This window comes from Chinchilla lanigera, unplaced genomic scaffold (genome assembly GCF_000276665.1).
Source record: "Chinchilla lanigera isolate Chin_1 unplaced genomic scaffold, ChiLan1.0 scaffold00047, whole genome shotgun sequence".
NCBI lineage: Eukaryota > Metazoa > Chordata > Mammalia > Rodentia > Chinchillidae > Chinchilla > Chinchilla lanigera.
In genome coordinates, this window is record NW_004955448.1 from 17,754,636 (window position 1) to 17,776,757 (window position 22,122).

The following is a 22,122-nucleotide window of genomic DNA, read 5'->3' on the forward strand; positions in this document are numbered from 1 at the left end:
ATATACAAGATAGCTAATTGAATTGTACTACTAATTTCTATTGGTTTGTTGAAAGGAGCAGTTAATGTTTAACTGTTTGATCAAGGCCAGGGATATAGCTCAGAGGCACAAGCACCTGCCTGGCAAGCACAAGGTCCTGAGTTCACTTCCCAGTACAAAAAAAAAAAAAATTGTTTGATCAATCTTGCATACCTGTATCTGGTAATCTGAGCAAGTACTTTGAAGATAACAATAAATTCTGTATGATTTTTATAGTTTTTGTGTTGTTTTGTTTTTGTCTTTGTTTTTCTTTTTTGTTCTTTTCTCTTTAAAATAAAAAAAAAACCTGGAGAATTTGCAAAAGGACAATCTACTGTGCCCCATGTGTTTCCTTTTGGATGGAAAATTTTGCGTTGCTATTAGTCAGAAATCTAGTTTAGCGCGTAATTTCACTGGACCCAGACTCTTCGTTAGCACTGAGTCATACTATATTCATTTTCCTAAATAATTTTTGGTTAGGCCTACAATGCCTACATATAATATTGAAAGACTATACTTATTTCTTCCAAACTAGGTTGACCTTCTTTTAGTAGGTTGAATCCCAATACTTTCTGTTACATTCTATCATTTTATTACACAGTTCACCAATCATTTTCATAAACCACTGTTTGGTTACTTTTCTCTCATTGCTGAGATAAAATATGCAACACCCAAAGTTAAGGAAGGAAGAGGTTATTTAGCCACAGTTGTGGAGATTTCAGTCCACAGTTGTGATTGTGGCTCCAAGGTGGGGTGCCACAGCAGAGGAGCAAGAGTTCATGGTGACAGGAAACAGCAAAAGGAACAAGAGCCAAAAGAGAGGAGGGAAGAGCAAACTTGTCTCCCTCCTTTATATTGTGTGCAGGCTGCCCGCCCCGGGCCCGGGTAGCACTCCGCACCAGAACCCCAGCGCTGGATCCTGAATCAATCACGAACTCGAGAAGCCCGCCCACATGATTGCATGAGACTTTGGGGGACATCTGGACGGAAACCCTAACAGCCAGCGTAGATTATGATCCAGTGTACATAATTCCACGCTAATTTACAAGTGTAATACCCCCAGACACCACCAGAGGAGGCAGGTTTCCTTCTCTTTCTCAGGAATGAAAACCTAACAAGGATCGGTGGAAAGGAAGGAGGAGCTAAGAAGGTCCAAGGGAGGGAAAGTGCCTCAGCAATCTATTTTCAGGGAATACCAGCATTCCATAAGATGGCAAGACTTTTTATAATATACATCATAGTGCTTGTTCCTCACAAAGCACAAACTGCTTAAGCTGCCACTTAGCCCCCCACCTATGGAATTTAACAATTTTATACAGGTTAAGGTGAGTTTCTGACCTAGTACCATTGTCTGATTTTCCCTATGAGGGAACTGTGACTCAAAACCAAAACAAACTTTCCTGTCCCCCCGAAATTCCATGTGACAGGCCCAGCGTGCAGTTGTGCTAAGGCCAGCCCCAGACCCAGAAGACAGGAGAGTTACCAGTTAAGAAATTGCGCGCACAGCAGTTGTCTTCTTACTCAGACTTGTATCATCTCTAAAACAGCTTTTATAAGGATTGAAAGATGGACTGTACATAAATATCTCTGTAAAATTGAAAAGCACTTTGAAAATATAGTTTAATTATTCCTTACACTTTATCCAGTGTATAATTTCCCATCTGTGTATATCCCGTAATATATCAAATCTAATAGTTGATCTATTTTCACATATTTAGAAGTAACTGAGATCATGAGTCCAATGTCTAGGTAAGTCCGGTTGATTCAGTAAGTGCCTTCTCTCTCATATACAGTTCATATTAAAATATACAGAGATGTGGTAGCTATTATTGCGAATAGACCATTCTGTAAAATGCTCTCAAATTTCTAACTTAAAGAGCACCGTTCTGATAAAATGTGCCACTATTATATAAGGCGTCCCACTGGCGGAGGTTTCTGATTATGCCTTCCATGCATAAAAAATGCAGCTAGACAAACGGATAAATGGCCAACAGCTACTTCCCTGCTGATTACACACAATTTCATTATAGTGGAACATTTAACAATTTAATTCCAGGCTCTCACAGGAATAGTCTGTAAAATGTTTTGCTTAGGTCTCTTTTTAAGCGGTGAATTCTCAGTTTAAATAAAAGGTGCATCAAGCCTTTACCAAAAGCAAAGTTAAATAATTTAGTCACCAGAGATGAGTCTGAAGATGACAGGTAATGACGGAAAAAAATAAACATCACAGAAACATGTTCCAGTATTTTCTTCTCCTCAGTATTAGCAAGAAGACAATAATTATTAAGATGGAAATAAGGCAGTTTTGCAGCAAAGGCTGCTCTCCTGAGCACTAAGGGATATGTTATTTAATTACCTATAAATACTATAGAAAAAGTTTCAGACGTCTTTCCTTTCTCTTACAAAGTGCTTCGGAGGTAATCAGAGCTCCGCTGGGCTTTGTATTTTCTGTGTTCTTTCTTCCACCCCACATGTTCTCGATGTTCTCGATGGCCCGTGAGAAAACAGGACCCCACTGAGGCACGACTGTGTCTTGCTTGCAGGGTCGGCGCTGGACAGGCGAGTTCTGCTGTGAAGCTCCAGCCCCGCTGCCTCCAGGAGCCTACAGGCAGGGATCCCAGGCGCTGAGGCAGCTCTCCCGGTGGTCAGGAGCAGAGCCTGGACGCGTGTCAAGGGCGTTCATTCCCACCGTGCAACTGTGAAGCCAAGAGACTTACATCCCGTTAGCATCACAGGGATCTTCCTCTTGCTCCTTCCTCACGGGGCTTGCATGAACACCATTTTGGACACTTACTTCCGTTTGCTAAATGCACACCTCTTACTCTGTCCTTTCCCGAGGGTCGTGAAGAATCGTCAGTTGCTGTAGTCCTGCCTGGCAGTGCTCCCTTCCCCCGCTGTGCTGAGGCGCTCTGGTGCTCTGCTGGCCTCCCCTCGTGGTCACACGTAGCCCCCACGTCCCTGCACTCTGCGGGCTCAGCACACGCCCGCCACACAAGTTCCTGCCCGCGCCCGAGGAAGGGTTGGGCGCAGGGAAAAGAAGGGATCGGAGCCAGCCGGTTCCATCCACTGTCAGCCAGTGCTTGGGTCCTGTGCTCACCAGCTGCGTCCCTTTGGAAGCTGGCGCACTTCCCAGATCTCTGCTTCCTGCTCGGAGAACAGAGGTGACCCTCTCCATCACAGGATTCGTTGAAACAGAACCTCTGAGGCGGATCCGCACCGCCTCTGTCCCGGTGAAGCCTCCTGGGACCGTGCTGCTCCACTCCTAGTGCTCCTGGAGTTCACTCTTCCTTTCATTTTGCTTCTTTCAGCTGTTTAATTTTTTTTTTTTCTGTTAAATTAGCGTCATCCTGTGGGGCAGGAATACTTAAGATTTGGCCGAAGGGAGCTGAAGAGATAAAAACAGTGGAGAAGTTGTATCCTGTTTCATGTGCACACAAGGGCCTTCCAATAACTTCTGCTTGTAACACCTCCTCTCCCTTCTGTTTCTGGCATCCGTGCTAGTCTCCGCAGGCCACACTCAGATTTTTTCATTGTATTAAATTTTATTTTTATTTTTTATTTTTTATTTTTTTTGGTTTTTCTCCAGTACCAGGAACCGAACTCATGACCTTGCGCTTGCCAGGCAGGCGTTTTGCCACTGAGCTAAATCACCAGCCCCTTAAATTTTATTTGATGATCACAGCTGGAAGAACTTCTCTCGCCCAAACCTTCCATGGACTTTCTAAATGCTTCTTTTTATGTTTACTGTCTTGATGACTTCTCTTATTTAGCGGAGATATGTCCCACAGTTCTCATTTGTTTAATTGACCCAAAGAACTGTCCTCTCCCAGTGTTTTGCTACCTGTTAGAAAAGTGTATTTAAATTGTTAACTCACACCTAGAAAGAGAAACTTTAGACGTGCAGCTTCCTGGTACTGTTTTACTATCACCAGATATTAGAAAATGAAATATTTGCAGAATGGTTCTCTTGGGCCTTGGATTTAGCTCAGTGGTACAGCGCCTGCCTGGCAAGCATGAGGTCCTGAGTTCAATTCCTGGTACCAAAAAAATGATTTTCTTCTTTAGTCTTTTGTTGACTTCCAGGTTACCCATGGAACAAAAAATTTAACAACTGAAGAAATGATTATTTTCCTGGAATACTTTCCTGCTTTCTTTGGTTCCTAGCAGTTCACAGGACTGGTGACTTGGGTAAGACTGCAGCCAGAACAGCATGGGAAACTTGCCATGTCCTCACGGAGGTGGAGAGTCCTATTCTCTCACAGTTTGGAAGTTTCCAACGAAGCTTTTTCACAGTTCCCATACTCTAGGTTTAAAGTCAGACCAGACCCCAAAATGTGACCTTTTTCGAAATTTTACAAATTTAATAGAAGAAAGCCACTCGCTGATTCCATTTCAGTTGAATTTCCCACAGGAGGCATGGCAGAGTTACAGATCACATTTTATGTCATTCGGTGAAAATGAATCTATAATAATCTGTGCTTTAAAGTGAGATAAATTTCCCTATTTTGGCCACCGGGGCATGGGTTAAAATCTGACATTTTATCACAGGTCATTGCTTTATTTCTTCCAAACTTCGGATGAATTGCCTTTGCAAAATATGAAGGTCATATTTATAAGTTTTAATTTCCTAATTGCCAAAAAGAGCATGCCCTGTGTTTAAGGAGAAGAGTTATAGTTGGCACAAAATGTGTATCTGTGTATAATACGTATGTACGCATATGTTTTAAATTGAACTGTGATTCAGTTGTCCAGAAGATTAGCACTTTGACATTACTGTGCTTGCTTCTACCTGCAAATCACAATTTTGCTGGGAAATCTGACTTGCTGCTTTCACAGTGCCATTGACTTTGGACAGGAAAATTCGTATGTATGTCCTAAGGGAGAAGAGTGGAGAGCATGTCTTTCTTTTAATGTCTATCTCTGTTTTAGCATAAATTGGTGATTTTATTGTAATTATTCTTTTAAGGGAAGGCAAGACATGAATGATTTCCCTTTTAACAAAGCATTCTGACTTATTGTTCTTGATAGTTTTTCGGGTCTCTGACCTCAGTTGTACCCTTCCTGACCAGCCCCTATTTCCTGATCCCCCTCCTGCTACCCACCTTGTGGCCTGACAAGAGGATGTGAAGAGACTGATGAAAACTGCCTTGTGCCCCTAGGTTTCAGCTTCTCACCTCAGCACTTACTCAGTACTTGAATAAAAACTTGATTTTCCCTTTACTGCAAGAGTAGTGTGGGGCAAAAAGCAATGGACGCGAGGCGGTGACACACACTGACATCACGGGACGAGGGCAAAGGAGCTGCAAATGCCCGCGGGCCGGGAGGTGCAGACGGGAGACGGCAGGTGCTGCTCCGCCCCAGCCGTCTAGGAAGCCATGGGACCACTGGGAACCATCTGGGCCACTGGGTTTGTCAGAGCCAGGAGGGCGGAGCTTAGCTCTTCTTCTGTTCTTCTTCAGTCTCGTCCACCTTCACAATACTTCAGGTGGAGAAGCTGAAGAATGCTGTTAATAAACACTTAATACAAACAGAAATAATGTCCTCTAAATGAAAAGTGAAGTCAGTTGATTCCTTTTCACCTCTAAAATACTTTCAGATTCTACCAGAGTGATTTTGAAGTTGATTCTCTCATTTGACAGAAGACAGGTTCTTATGAAATAGTAAGGCTCTGTGCATAATCACTGCTGAAAGTAATGTTACTCGTCTTTATTTTTAATTTCAGGTGTGTGGCAGTGACTCAGGGTTCAATAAAATGTAGGGTGATGCAGACACACAAAGACTTTTAAAACTTTTATTTTGGGAGCAAAGATAGGATTTCTAATCAGTACTGCACCCTTTAAAATCATTCAATTGGTGCTTGTGTGTTTAGGCAGAAAAGAAAGGAAAAGGAATAGATTTCCTGAGAGAATGAAAGTGAACAGTGATTAAGCTCAGGACATGAAATTACCATTTATGATTAGTTCAGTTCACTTAATTCCATCTATCTATCCCTTAATTCATTTATTCAATCAGCCAGCATTTATTGGAAAGCCTATTGTGTGTCAGGCTCTGTGCAACACCCTGAGGATGCAGGGCTCGAAGACCTCATCAAAGAATTCAGCCTTGTGGTAAAAACAGAGACGTAATTGCAGCACCGAGGGGCAGCGGAGTTTCATGCGAGCAAATGACGAGGGGGCTGGCAACATACTGGGCAGGCGAGTAGTGCCGGCTACAGGGTACAGCCATAGGCCTCGGAGAGTGACCAAGCTCCGTCTCCGTGGAAACTGGAAGTGTTCTGTGCCCTCGCGGAGCTTACAGCTTTTGTCTCTGCTAGCTTTCATGCGTTTATTTTTTGACAGTTATCTGAGAAGATGTTTGTAGCTCTGAGAAACCTCAGTGAAATTTCTGGTAAGAAAGACGGGGGATGTAACTGCAGGCTTGAGTCCAGGGCTGCCGTTGCCCGCTGTAGTTTCAGCGCTGTCATGATTTCTACTTAATGCCGTATTTGTAAGTCTTGTAGGTATACAGCAAGAAAATCCAACTGGTGAAGGCCAACTTTGGTGACACGACTTGTTCATCAGATTTTCCGTATTAACTATGAAATGCTATAAGCCTGTTTGTCCCATGAAAACTCTTGCATTCCTGTCTTAATTAAATCTTTCAAACCAAGCAATTTTCTGCAAGCTATAATCCATTCATTCAGGTGTAAAAGGCCGGAACCTATTTACATATTCACAACCCTGATAGCTGTGTCTGGGATAAAATAAATTTATTTCTGACTTGTCTGGGTTCTGCAGATATTGCAATTACTATTGTGTATTCAAGCTTTCTCCTGAAGGACTCATTATTTAGGTCAGTTCTGAAAAGTACTAGAAATATGAAAATAGATTGTAAGCTCTTGGGGCAAAGACCACATTTTGAGTTTGGTTCTCTTTATTGCTGTGAAAGCGCTGTGTGCACCTAACACTCCTTATAAATATGTAAATAAAAATAACATGATTAGCTAAACTAGAATAAAGGGGATGCTTATAAAAGGATCTTTAGGTGCTAAAATAACTGGGCTTTAGGAAATGCAGCCAGTGGGAAAAGACTGTTCTGGGTTATGTAGCTCTAGGTTTATTTTCTTAGGCCCATCACAATGGGAATAATATTTGTCTGAATGTAGAGCAGTAGTCTAAGATGAAAAAAGCTACACATGCACACCTGTAATGCAGTACCTGGCGAGCGGAGTAATTACAGTTCCAAGTTACCTCATCAGTCCCTGGCGGTTGGGGAATGGCAGAACGCTGAGGAAAGAGAAGGGGCAAAGAAATAGAATCTAGAGAGGGTGAAACGGACACGTGACTGAGCTTAGCATGTTGGAAGGGCGCTCCGGGGGACATCTGCTCTCAGAGGAAATGTGTGAGAGAGTTCTGGAAATTACCTTAAAACGTTAAAAAAAAAAAAGTATGAAAAGTAAAGCATAGAAACAGCTGTACTGATGAAAAGAAAGAGAAGGAAACTGCAGGAGTCCACCATCTGTAAAGCATAGTCTGTTTTCAAGATCTGAAATGCAAAAAGCAATTATCTGCTGAACAGAACAAGGGCAGGCCAGCAAGGACGAGCGTGAGGGAGCGGCAGGAGCCTGTGGGGCGGTCGGCAAGGCCGAGACACAAAATGAGTTCCAATTAGAGCAGGTCGCCGAGGAGAAACCCTTCACAACACATGTGAAGCAGGCGCAAGGCGAGAGGGTGCGCAGATTCCTCAGTTAATAGCGGGGGAGCTCCTCGAGATGGAGGAACTAGGTTTTATGCGTATTTATCTTTAGATTATGGGACAGGAAAAGCATCATCAATAGGGGACCAACTACAGCCCCGGACTAGAGGCTCAGAAATAGTTATTAGAGGAAAGATCGAGCAATTAGAACTTCACTCGTCCTAGGTACATTCGGGGGAGATTCCCTGCGGTGGTGAGTGGAGTGGGTGGGACTCTCCTCTCTGAAGACGCTTCTTTGCTGTGACCCTCACCGTTACTGAGCCGCCAGGGCTTGGATGAAATTTCCCAAATGAGTCCTCAGAGGCTTTCTGTGATGCCTGCCCTTTTATGTAAAAGTGCTGGAAATGAAGTCATTAAGACTAATTTTAGATATAAGACATGCTGGAGGTAATGTCACTTAAGCGTTCTTTAATACTTACAAAATGGGCCACTTCTGCCCAGGTCAAGCAGCCGTGTACTGATTCATAGTGAGCACTCGTTTGTCGGTAGGAAGTTAGGTAAGGTAACTTCAGTTTAGAAAATTACATCATTGTAAGCGGAAGATCAATTAAGTCTGCATTTACTTTTTCTTTCCATCAATTTCAAATAGTAGAGTACAAAGATAAGATTAATGGCATGCTGTAATACCTAGAAATACCAAAGCATGTAGACATGATATATGGGATAGGTGTCCCTAGACCCTTCAGTTTAACTCATTTCAATAAATTTTTACTGTACATTCCTTAAGGCTATGTAACCACTTTACTGAGCAGCTGAACTCTGTGATAGCAATATGAAATGGTAGCTTTTTCAAACATTTTTAGCCACATTTTTTGTCTCCCTTTAATGGTGTCTTAATTGCAAGACTTTGAAGAATGTGGGGCTCATAGTGAGGACCAGATCCACCTGGTTGCACTACCTATTAGTTGTGTGACCTCAGGAAAATTACTTCACCATTTGTATATCTATACAGTGGAAAGTAAAAATATGCTTACTTCCAATATACCTACTTCTGCAGATCAATTAAAACAGTTCCTAGCACATATGAAGCACTCAGGGACTGGGGATTTAGCTCAGTGGCAAAGCACCTGCCTGGCAAGTGCAAGGTCGTGAGTTCGGTTCCCGGTACAGGAGAAAAACCGAAAAAAAACAAAACAAAACAAAACATATGAAGCACTCAGTAAGCATTAGCTGTACTATTATGACAGTCAAGTTCTGTTTCTCTTAGTTATGCTTAGTTATCAGACACTTGATTCAGTCTTTTCTCAAACTTGCATTCCCTCTCCTTTCTCTAGTTCAGTTTGGACCCTAAGCTTGAGGGAAATGCTGTAAAGAAATAGGAAAGTTCTTTTTCAAGCCATTTGAAGTTCTAACTCATGCTGTACTGAGGCAGGCATGTATCTTATAGTAGAAAAGGCAAGAGGCCCAGGAGGAGGCCAGGGTTGAGCCTCCTGCCACACAGATGGGATGGAGACCATAGGTGACGGAGAAACGGGGTCTCTGCCGCCCTCACCTGACCTCTGTAAGGCAGAGATGCATACGTCCTTGGGGAGTTTGCTGTAGGACGTCCTGAAAGTGTGGCTGGCAATGTAGACTCTGGCTCTTGCTTCACAATATTGATGTTCTTTCCTATTTCCGTTGCCTCTTGCTATCCAGGCAACCCCATAGCGAGAGTCCGCTCAAACGGCAGCCCATGGAGCTGGGGAGACACCAACAAGACAGCTACGTTTCAATGTCATATATGAAATTCATCTTTAATTACTGACATCTTGGGAACTCCCATCAGAAACAAGTGATGCAAAATGATTTAGTCGGATAATTTTAAAGGTTACAGTCCATTAAAGTTTCCCCAAACCTGTATATGTGGTTTAGCTCTATAAAATATTCAGTAATAGCAGGTATTAAAAAAAAAAACACATTTATTTACTTACTGAGTTTAGAGGCAAAACGTCGAGAAGGTTCCAGTCACGAGTTCCCCCTTCCTGTAGTCCTGCCCACGGTCTCCTGTTCTGTCCTTGGCTCTCAGTGAAAGCTGCCACTGGCTCCTCCTGTGTCACTGCTTCTCTCTTTGCACCTATTTTTTATAATTCGGGGAGAGATGGAATAACAGATTCAAGATCAAGGTCATTACCCCATGGCAGAAACGTAATCTTGCCTTAGGCACTTTCTTCATAGCTGAAACACAGTTCCCAAAACCCACAGTTTAAAGGAGAAGAGATTACACATTACAGTCCACGGTAAACTGGCTCCAAGACGGAAACTGCACGGCAGAAGGGCGGCCAGGAAACAGGGCAAAGGGCAGAGCCGGAGGGGAAGGCAGACCGTCCGGGTCAGGCCCGGGACCTGCCTCTCATCAGCCCTGCCTCTTAACAGCAAGCTCTGGGGCTGAACTCGGAGGCATCCATGGTGAGAAGAGACCTCTGAAAGCCCATCACCCTGCTGAAACCAAGCCTGTGAGCGTGTGAGTTTTCAGGGACGTTTTCGACCTAAACCACAACAAATGTCATCTGTGACGTCTGGAGGAGTCCGATGCAGACCTTTCGGACAAGTTCGTCTCTGATCTTTGATGTGGGCGGGTGCAGCCAGCTTTTCAGTGGTGCCTGTCCCCTAGACTGTTACCCTTGAAACAACATGCGTATCATTACTTGCTTACTTTATCCCAACATTCATGTGGGAAGAACGAGTTCTCACACTATGTCTTAGGTTTAGTGATTTAATGCTCTGAACAATGTTTTTGGTTCTTACAGGTTTTAACTAAGGAGGGAGTACTCATAGAGGGAAATTATTCAGTAGAGCCTGGAAACCGCTTCATCTTTCACATCACAAAGTCCAATACTCAGTAATCAAATGGAAAAATGTAGAAAGTCTTTTTAATAAAATACTGCCATTTCTCCGGGTATATTTCCCAATTAGCTCATTACATCAACTTTTCCTTTGGTTCTGTGGGTAGTCCCTTCTCAACTGAAGTCTGGTGTGAGAAAACTGGGAAATAACACTTTAACCCTGGAGGACTGATTTCATTAAAGATCTTATTATCTACTGGTGGTCTGGCCTTGCCATCTTGCGAGTGGCTCTGAGATGACATTGATGAAATTGCATTGTGGATGAAAGTCCCATCTAACGCAGTTGCAGCATCCAGAGGCGCCGAAGTGTTAGGTCACGTCAGCTGCGCCCAGGTTAGGAATTAACGTGCTTGGATTCTCTAGGTCAGAAAACGGTTCTGTTCTCCTAGGCCTTGGCCCAAACCTTAATGCAGGAGTTCTCTTCCGTAGCTGTAACTTATGCTGGATCTCGGCCCAAATTAGTCTTGTGTTGTCTCATCCAGACCCCCAGTAAAGTCACAGTGTCTTAACAGTAGCATTTATTGGATGCTTGCTGTGTGGGAGGCATTGCGCTAGGCACTTCCTACACCTTGTCTCATTTCATCCTAGCAAAAGCCTTTTGAAGTAATATTTTATATATGAACAAGTTGAATGCTAAACAAATAAGTGTAGTCCTCAAAGCCTGAAATTTATGTGTGCTGGGGTGAGGATTTGAATCTAGATTTTTCTGGCTTTTGATTTCACACTTTTAGCTACTGATGGTGCTTTAAAACTTGGCAGTGTCCTCTTTCATCAATTAAATCATTTATTAAGAGTGTCATCATGAGCTGGATGTGGTGGTGCACACCTGTAATCCCAGCAGTCGGGAGGCTGAGGCAGGAGGATCGTTGCGAGTGTGAGACCAGCCTGGGCTACAAAGTGAGCTCTGAACTGCATAGGGAGACCCTGCCTCAAAAAAGACAAAATAAAAACAAAAAAAGACAAAAAAAAACCAGTGGCATCGTAAAGTCAAAATTCTCAATGACAAACTTTGGGTTTACATCAGCAAATAATATTTTTGTATCTGAAGGAATATGTCTCTGAAGGAATATGTCTCCCCAGTAGCTAATAAACATACATTTTTGGATTTGAATGCTTTTTCACCCATTGGAGTTCCAGAGTTCCCCATAGAACAAATTACCAACCTTATGGCTGTATGAATTATTTAATGCATTCAATTGCTTCTGTTTTCTTCTTCCGTTTGAGTTCGGTTTTATTATTCTATCGCCATTTTCTATTTTCTACTCTTAGTGGCTTAGGGCTTGATGTCTATTTCTGTTCTTTATAGTTCGTTCCACAGCCAAACTTAGTAAATGCCTGCGGCAGTTAGTGTTGTAGGCCTCAAAGACGTGTTAAATGATTTACTATTATAACCTGAAAATGATATTTATCTATTGTTGATGGGGTGGTAGTAAGTGGAAAGAAATTCCTAGGAAAGTGCCGGTTTACCTCGTAAGGGGAGTGTTCCACCCTTGCACTAACCTTTGCCGTGTCTGTCGACACTGTTATTAATGACAAGGGTGCCACTCACCGTCACTCAGCAGGTGCCGAGTTCGAATATGCCGTGGAATACGCTGTCTAAGAGGCTGTGATCTTAGGGCTTCTCTTTTTTCGAAGAGTATGTTCTTATTTGTGTTTCACCAGCAACTTCATTGCAAAATAAAAATCAAATGAATCAGGTATGGCTTCAACAAATCAAAGGGAGAAAGAAAGGACAGAGGGTGAAGAATTACATTTGTGAGAGATACTCTGCCAGCTCCAGATAACCAGACTATATCCTTTTCTAATGCTCCCATATTCCTGAGGGAATGTAAAATCTTGATGTTATACAGGCTAGGTTTGAGTTAATCCTTACCCTTTAATATCTAGGCATGTTGTAATTTGCTTTAGATTAGTCCTGTAATCATTTTGCAGCATTAATTTTCTAGAAAAAAAAAAACCATCGCATTTGGGGCAATTGTTTTACATTTATTTAACAACCCTGGAGATTGTGTGTTGTGTTTTGCGTAGGGCGTGTGTCATGGGGGCTTTCCAAGACACAGTGAGACCAAGCACTATGAAAAGCTGGAGACGATCTGTAGAAGGTATGTTTGGAAACTTGGTTGAACAAAATTTAGCAGTTGTCTTTTTGAGAGACTATCTCAGAACTTTGAATATAAATAAATCTCTAAATGACAGGTTTATGAGTCTTTGGTAGGAATGTTTCTGTCTCCTCTGAAGTTCATAGGGAGCAGTCCTGTTCCCAAGGAGATGGACTTTTGGGCAAAGATTAGGTAAAGTGGGCTCTGCTCTCACGAATGGGTTGAGCGCTCTTAAAAAAGAAATACTAATGACTGCATTGCCCCTTTTATCGTGTGAGGGCATAGTGAGAAGGAGCCACTTATAAGTCAGAACCCTGAACCTCCCTGCTCGCCAGATCTGCTGGTGCTTGCTTGGAGACTTCTTGGCTCGAGAATTGTGAGAAATAAATTTCTATTGTTATTTAGCATCCCAAGAAGTCTGAGACAGTGCGAATGTGCTTTCTTACTTTTTTGCTACCAACTTCTCCTTTAGAAATCAGTAACAGAGATGGGAATTCCTAGGCATACTCCATGGAAAAAGAAACGCTATTATAGAAATAAAATTTGAATGGCTCCCACCTTTTTGGGCACAAAATGCCATGTTCCCTTTGAAACCATAAATTATTAATAAAATGTTTTCCATATATTTTGGTAGGAGTATAATTTTTACAACCATTTTAAATAATAAGTTGGCAGTACATTTGAAGAACTATCAAAATATTTATGCCCCTTTACCTAGTAATTCCACCTTGGAAAATGTGTCCTAAAGAAAAAAAAAAATCTAAAAACCAGAACCAGATGCATGATTTTATTTTAGCAAAGCATTTTTAACAACACATTATGGTATTAGAAACACCTTAAATAGCCAAAGAAAAGTAGGAAAATTATATTACATTAAATATGAAATACACAGTTGTCATTTAAAGTGATGAAAGATTGCAAACAATCTGAAAATCTTAAGGATATGTCAATAAAAGGCAAAATATAAAATTAATATACACAATAAATTTTTATGACAAAAGAGACTAAGGGAAATCTTGTCATGGAAAATACAAAAATGTTGCCAGATGTGGTAGCACACACCCCTAATCCTTACCAGGGCTGAGGCAGGAGGATCAAAAGTTTGAGGCAAGTCTGGACAATGTAGCATGACTTTGTCTCAAAAAAAAAGGTATGGGGATATAGCTCAGTGGTAAGTGCTCGCTTAGCATTTGTGAGTCCCTTAGTTCAATCCTCATTGCCTGAAAAAAAATATATATATACATATACATATTCATAAATGTTAATAGTAAAAATAAAAGCATTAAGAGTAATTGTTTTCCTTTTATTTATTGTTAGGTTTATGCATGAGTTTTTGTCCTTGTTCTGTTTTCCAAGTTAAAAGACAATGGGTCCTTTCATATTAGAATAGCAGTTTAAATATATTTTTGCTAAAATAAAGACAAATGAAAGCAACTACCCTTTTTGCATTCAAGCTTAGACCTTTTTTTTTTTTTTGAACCAGGAATTGAATCCAGGACCTTGTGCTTGCCAGGCAGGTGCCATGCTACTGAGCTACACCCCGGCTCCAAGCTTCGACTTTTGAATGAGCCTGCTTTGTTAATACTGCTTATGACAAACAAAGCCCATCTTTTTACCCAAATGCAGATGGCCTGGCTCCAAAGGATGAGGGAATTCTCACAAGCCAATAATATTCTTGCACAGACTTTCAGGGATAGAATGGCAAGATTTAGTACAAAGTTTCAAATATCTGTGCAGGCTAAATATGTGAACTGCAGCACTGCTTTTTGTGCTCTCCATGAATGATCAGGTAATAAAATGCAAAATGAGGAAAGGCTGACACAAACATTTCTGTTCTATTGCATTTATGAGAGCTCTTTTTAAGAAGCCCACAGATGAGCTCTTCAGTGTCTAAACTTACTTCGCATGGAATTTTTAACATCTTATTATTGAAATGAAAGAGGAAAAGAATCAATGACCAACATCCTGTAGATGGAACACATTTGATTTCAATTTGCACGAAATTGTTGGTTATTAAATCCATTGTGAAGCTCTCCAGTATCTGCTTAAATGCCTCGTACTCTTGACGGCTGAACAAGTGCCTCTGAATTTTCTGATACTTACTGAAAACTTTGTTCATAGTATATGAATTGTCACTGAAAAATTCACCCAAGAAGAAATTTCCAAAATATATACACATTCATCTTGGCATCCTGAAGTTTTCTTCTTTGGCTCAGCTGTGGAAAGAATGAGAGATCAGGAGTGAGTCATTTTGCAGTAGTTACAAAAAGTTTTCTCTTGGCTTGGAGTCCTAGGAATATTTGCTTATATAGAACTTATTCAATCTGCAAATGAAAATTGAGGCAGGGCTTACTAATATACTTTGGATGTACAGTATATCTCCCATCTGTTTATATGAAACACTTCAGGAATTTTAAAGTGACCTTGACTGTATTTTGTAATTCTAAATTCTCCTTGGGGTGTGTCTAAAGACAATTTCAATGGTATAGACCTCTGGAGAAATTGGATATGTGACATTGAGGTATAGTATAGAGTATATTTAATGTAGATTAACTAAGAAAATATTAAACAATTACTGTGTTATTTGTCTTCAATTTTTTTTGTCTTTTTCCTTTTTTATTTTAAGGAGAAAAAAATAACAAAATAACAACAAAGACGAAAGCAGAACAGCACAAAAACAATAAAAATGATACAGGACTTCAAAACAAGATGATAGGAATTAAGAGTAGATGTTAAATTACATAATGTTATCTGCAACAAAGTTGCTCAGATTATCAGATGTAAGAATGCAAGATTGATCAAACAATTAATTTTATTTTCTTTTTCTTTTTTATTTTTTTTGTCTTCTGGAGACAGGGTCTGGCTATGCAGTCCAGGCTGGCCTTGAGCTCACTTTGTAGCCCAGGCTGGCCTCAAACTAGCAACAATCCTCCTGCCTCAGCCTCCTGAGTGCTGGGCTTACAGGCATAAGCCACCATGCCTGGCTGATCAAGCAATTAAAGAGACTAAAAAGTGATTAAAAAATATTAGAAACAACAGAGAGCTTCACTAAACAAGATGGTAGGAATTCAGCAGTGGTTGTTTTATTGCATATTGTCTTCAAAGTAGTTGCTCAGGTTACCAGATATAAGCATGCAAAAATTGGTCAAGAAAAAAAAATAAGCATTAACTGTTCCTTTCAACTCAAACATGGTCTAGGGAAGACACAAGGGGCTAGCAAAGTGGCTCAAGCAAGTCTTCAGATGCTAGGGCTTTTTCCAGCGGTCTTGCCCCAGTGTCCAGAGAATGTCCATTTCCGTTTCATACCTTTCACCTGTGGTTTCAAAGTGGCTTTCCCAAGTCCACGTGCTGCCTCTCCGTCGATCGGGGATGAGGCAGGAGGTAGGACAAGTCAGTGCGTGTTCCAGGAAATGTCTCCAGAAGCCCTCCGCAGGCTTCTGCTTCCGTCCACGCACTGTGCCTCTGTCCCTAGCCGCCACTTGCTGAAACAAAACTTCCGGCTGCTTCCAAGTTAGATGTGTCAACGGCCAGGCTCCTGCATTCATGAACTGTGCTCTCAGAAGTCACGCATTTTGCCCAGTTTGACGAAATTCTCGTGGCAAGAAGAGGCAGCCAGAATCACATTATTGCTGTAAGCACCAACAGCAAACACCACTAATAAAATTAAAGCACGAGAAATAAATTATTATAATAGTAATACTACGGAAGTAGTTAGAATGTGAGATAGTATAGATTTCTTTAAATTAGACATAGAAGCTCTTTATTGTTATAGTAGAGTACAAAAATAAGCACATCAGTAACTTCTGGCTTTCCATAGAGAAATTATGTTTGGTCTTTATTTTTCCAGTTACAAAGACATGACAGAATGATTGATTTTCTGTATATTCATGGAAAAAATGTGATGATAAGGAAAGAGACAAACACAGGCTCCCAAGAAAACCACTGATGAGAGGCGTTCCAAAACGTTTGCATCTCTGCCCACTTCCCGGCCCCCGGCCCCTCTGCGGTCTCCCCTTTCCCTCTGCGCCTCTCTCTCCTGTGTGTGTGTGTGTGTGTGTGTGTGTGTGTGTGTGTGTGTGTGTTAAAGAGGAACTTCACATGTGAGAAATAGGGGTGAAGCTGCATCTGTGTTTACCATCATTTCAATGGAAGGTCATTTTAGCATCAGAAAATGAAACTACAAGCTACAGTCTCCGAGTTCAAAAAACGTCCTTAAACTGAAGAGAAGTCAAACATCTCGGGGGAAAAATACATCTCTCCGCACAAGTGAGTGTGAAAACGGGGGCATAGTTGAGCACTAGCCCATAGAAGGGTGTTTAAGGAATGCTGTGAGGAATTTTTGAATATCTGTAATTTGCTTGGTTTTCTCATCTTTCGGAAGCATATGAGAATCATCATATTTTTGTAGCTGCTGTGTGTTTGTGTGTAACAGCGATTTTCATAACAGCCCACTTCCAGCCACATATATGTATGATTTGTTATGTGTAGCAAAATATTTCCCTCCCACTGTCTGAAATAATTGCTTCTGGCTTAACGCTGAGTTGCAGATAGCAAACGTGCCGTGTTTTACTCCGTCCTGTGCCTGTTGGTAAGTTACTCGTCACAGTAGTTTTTCTAGTGAGGCGGGAGGTCACGTCAGATCTCTCTCACATAACACTTAGGCAGCAACTTTCAATCCACTGAGCTGGCGCATTAAATCTCTCTGTCTTCCCTGAGTTGGGAATTATCCTCAGAAGGCCTTTGTTAAGTGTGCTTTATGTGCGAAAGGGGGAACTTATTGACAGATCATTTCAGAATAGCCGGCTGTTCCATGCTAGAGAGAAATGTGTCGTGGGAATAAAATAGAAATCAATTGTATCTGAAAGGCCACAGGAGCAAAGGGCTGGGAATGGCAGGGAGCCTTCCACAGAGCGAAAGGGCAGCTTCCAAGCGGAGGTGAGCGCGTCAGCAAAAGCGCTGGTTGAGTTCCTACAGTCTCCCTGCTCAAACGCTTCCCGTGCCTTCTGATGCGCTTAGAAATTGTGTGAGGCCTCATCAATTTAGATTTCGAGCCTATCTCCTAGATGACTCCAGCAAATCTGTCGCTGATGCCAGACACTGATCTATTTGTGTCTCTGGGCTCTGCGGTAGCTGTCCTTAGGCCTGCGTGCTTCCGTATCCCAGGTAACTGCATATGAGTAAAACTGGTGCAAAAGTATCGTGGACATTTGGAAACGCTCACTGTCGCTCTTCCATGAATTCTTTCTGTAGTCTGTTGGTTTTTTTCCTTCTCTCCCAAATAAAATTTTGGACTCATTTACTGAAAAAGCAGAAGAAATATGCCATAAGGCAAAATTTGATAAGGGCTTTGTTAAAGAGTGTTCTTGGAATTAGTGCTAACCACAGTATTAAATCAAGCAAGTTGGAAATGTTTAAACTGTGATAAGATAAGAACCTGAAGTATATATTTATTCTAATTTGGGGGAGTTGATGGGGCTCAACCCAGAGCCTAGAGCATGGTATATAAGTGCTCTTCCATTGAGCTGTATGCCAGAACCTGTGACTATAATTTAACTTTCAATAATATACCTATTGTCAAATAATAAGGTATTAAAAGCACGAACAATAATTATCAATAATTTTACTATACTAAAACAGATACTTTAGCAGTGCTCCATTTCCTTCTGGATGTTTTCATTTGGTAGGGGTTTTCTGTGCTTTCTTATGTGTTTGCAGTTTACTAATTCAATAGATATTTATTGTGTTAGTTTTACATGGCAGGCACACCATGCTAGGTGACCATAAGACCACAGCTTGCCCATCATATGATTTTTATTTATATACATGCACACATGTGGCTTCATAGTGTTTGAAACCTCTCTCAGCATCAATGAATGCAGATTTACACAACATTAGTGGTAAAGTATTATTTTTAATGAATGAAAGACATACGTTTATTACAGCATTTCCTTCATACTGACATAACACCTTCCATAAGTCCAGATACCTGTTCCATTAGTGAGCTTTACTGTTCTTGGGACATAATACTCAACATCTATGCCCTAAAGATGTTGGTTTAACTTGGTTCATGGTTTCAGGAGATTAAGTCCATAGTCAGCTGGCTCCAAGACAGGAACACCGCGATGGCATGGCATGGCGGAGTAAACTGCTGATTTCATGGCCGTTGGAAAGAAAAGCAGGGGAACAGCACCTGAGAAGAAGGAGAGAGATGAGATACAGACTCTAAAATCATGCCTTCATTGCCCGCCCAGAAAAACCCAGAAGTAGCCTTCGTAGTACCCTGTGTGGCTGCCCAGCAAGTGAAGTTGTCAACTAAGCCTGACCATCACAGCTATTTTGGCTTTTATCGGCGACACCTAAAAAGCAAGCATGGCTTTGTTTTACTTTATTTTGTAGGTACATCTGTATATTTTGAATTAAGGTATATTTTATGGTTGAAAAACTGTTGCATAGCTGTTGTTTCAATGTACTTTACCTTGATGTATAATGAGGATGATTTTAAAAATGCTTATCAAACATGGGAACTTCCCCATGTTATTTTTCCTTATTTATCTATTTTGTGATTTTCTTATTGATAAATATGTCCTCTTTTGTACAAATTGGAATCTATTATTTAGATGTATTTTGAAAAACTGTGGCTTATTCTTTCACTTTTTCTGTTCTTATAACACGCAGTAGTCTGAAAATTTTATGAGCAGAGTGTTTTTCTTTGTGACGTTTCTCTTATTTTTTATTGTGGAAATACTTTCTCTTTTCTGAGATTTGATTAAAATTCCAATTTTAGCTTTTCCACAGTTTTAAAACACATTTAACTCTAATCCACCCACCTCTGACTTAGTGAATGATGTGAGGTGAGGCTGTAAATGGATTTGCTCCAAGACTGATAACCTTTTATTTAAACACAACTTATTGAATAATTTACCCTTCTCCTGTGATTTGTGATTTCTATTTATGATTCACATCTTACAGAGGATACATAATTTCTGATCCAAAGTACTATTTTAGGCTTAAATTTTAAAACTCAAAACACTTCCTTAAAATTGAAAATTATTATGCTATCCATTCATAATGCAGGTTACACATACAAGACACTTGGAAATAGCTTTCTGAAGAGAGAACACTGAAATCTGTCTCATGTTATCAAGCATAGGGTGTGCTTGCAATATTTCCTTTTCAGACAGAACTTTTCAACTAGCATCTAAACGACAGGTTCACTTTAGTCATGCAAGACTGTTTTCAGTAACCTAAAGGGCTAAAATTATAAGCATGTATACATAGTGTAAATAATTAACTAGAAGGATGTCAATAATAGCATTATTTATAATAGTAAAAAAGAAGACATATCAACTTCCTTTAACATGGCACTTCATTATAATTATTAAAACTGATTGCAGAATGTCCGTAGTCTGGAAGCAGTCTGCAGTATTAACTCATAAAAAATACAGTTAATAATAGTTAATAAAATAGTATGTACACAGAATTGTATCTCCATTATTACTTTCTGCACTGTACAAAGCAGAGACAAAGATACTTGAAAGGTATCCAAGGCAAAATCGTGAGGGTTACCTGATTCTCCTCGTGTGGATGCAGTACACATCCCACAAACACCAGGCCTACGCAGCCCTCTGCCCTGTTTCCTCAGTCTCTGATTCTTTGCTATAAACACCTGGTCTTAGGTGAAATTACTTTGAGGAGGTTGGCTCAATATTTTAAGAATATTTTCTTAGGATACTGGGTTTTTTGTTTGGATAGGAAAATTAAATTTTGCAAAAAATGATGCTCCCCTGATTTTGCCTCTGCCATTAATGGTAATACAGCGAATACCACTTGGTCATGACGTATATTCTTGATGATTTGCTGCATTCTGCTTGCCAGTATCTTATTGAGGATTTTTGTGTCTGTGTTCATTGGGGAGATTGGCCTATAATTCTCTTTCTTAGTTGGGTTCTTTGGTTTTGGTATCAGGGTAATGCTTGCTTCCAGGAATGGATTTGGGAATATTGCTTCCCTTTCAATGTCATTAAGGAGTTTCAGAAGTAGTGGTGTTAGGTCTTCTCTAAATTTCTTGTAGAATTCAGTAGTGAATTCATCAGGGCCTGGGCTTTTCTTTGTTGGTAGGGTAGGTTTTTAATTACATCTTTGATTTGATTCTGGTTTATTTAGGATTTTTATATCTTCTTGATTCAGCTGTGGTAATTCCTCTGTATCTAGAAATCTGTCCATTTCTTCTGCATTTGCTATCTTATTAGAACACACATTTTTGAAGTAGGTATAGATGATCTGGATTTAGGCAGGGGCCATGATTTCACCCTTTTCATTCCTAATTGCGTGGTTTTGAGTCTTTTCTTTCCTTTTTTTTTTTTTTTTTAAAATAAGGTTGCCTCAGGGTTTGTGAATTTTATTTAATGTTTCAAAGAACCAACTCTTTAACTCATTGATTCTTTGTATTTGTTTTAGTCTCCAGTGCATTAATTTCTGCTCTGATCTTTATAACTTCCTCCCTCATATGATCTTTTGGCTTAACCTGCTCTTCTTTTTCTAGAAGTTCATGATTCAGCATTAATTTGTTTATTTATGCTTGCTTTTTTCCCAATTTGGGTATTTACTACTAAAAATTTCCCTCTTAGGACTGCTTTTGTTGTGTCCCATAAATTCTGGTATGTTTTATTGTCATTATCATTTAATTGTAGAAACTGTCTAATTTCTTCTTTAATTTTATCTGTGACCCATTGGTTGTTCAGGAGGGTACTATTTAATTTCCATGTGTTAATGAAATTCTTGTGGTTTCTTTTGCCATTGATTTCCAATTGTATTACACTATCATCTGGTAATATGCATGGGATAATTTTGATTCCTTTGCATTTATTTAAACATGTCCTATGGGCTAGTATGTGCTCTAGTTTGGAAAATGACCCATGTGCAGCTGAAAAGAATGTGTATTCTGATGTTGTGGGGTGGAATACTTTGTAGACATCTGTGAAGTCCATTTGTTCAAAAGTATGGTTCAGTTCTATTATTTCATTGTTGATTTTTTTGTCTAATTGATCTGTCTTTTTGTAACAGTGGCATATTGAAATCCTCCAATACAACTGTATTAGTACTTATTTGATTTTTCATGCCCATTAATATTTGTTTTATATAATTGGGTGCACTGGTATTTGTTGCATATACATTTATGGTTGTTATCCCGTTCTCTTCAGTTGTTCCCTTTACAAGGATATAGTGAACTTGTTTATCTCTCTTAATCATTCTTGGCTTGAAATTCACTTTGTCTGCAAATAAAATAGCTATCCTTCCTGTCTTGGTTACTTTTCTCTCGTTGCTGAGACAAAATACCCAACGCCCAAAATGAAGGAAGGAAAGGTTTATTTAGCTCACAGTTTGTGGAGGTTTCAGTCCATACTTGGCTGGCTCCGAGGCAGAAGATAGCAAAGCAACAAGAGCAAAGG

General features: G+C 40.3%; 1 protein-coding gene across 7 annotated transcripts in view; it reads left to right on the forward strand.

Moving 5' to 3' along the window:
- LOC102013566 overlaps positions 1-22,122 on the forward strand; it is a 399,641-nt gene that overhangs the window by 321,038 nt on the left and 56,481 nt on the right. The window contains exon 4 of one of the 7 annotated variants that reach the window (XM_013518622.1): positions 2,562-3,574. The exons of the other annotated variants lie outside the window; for them this stretch is intronic. Coding sequence (XP_013374076.1) covers positions 2,562-2,720 — 159 coding nt within the window. The 3' untranslated portion in view covers positions 2,721-3,574. Of the gene's footprint in view, positions 1-2,561; positions 3,575-22,122 lie in introns of those variants that run through there. 7 annotated transcript variants of the gene reach the window in all.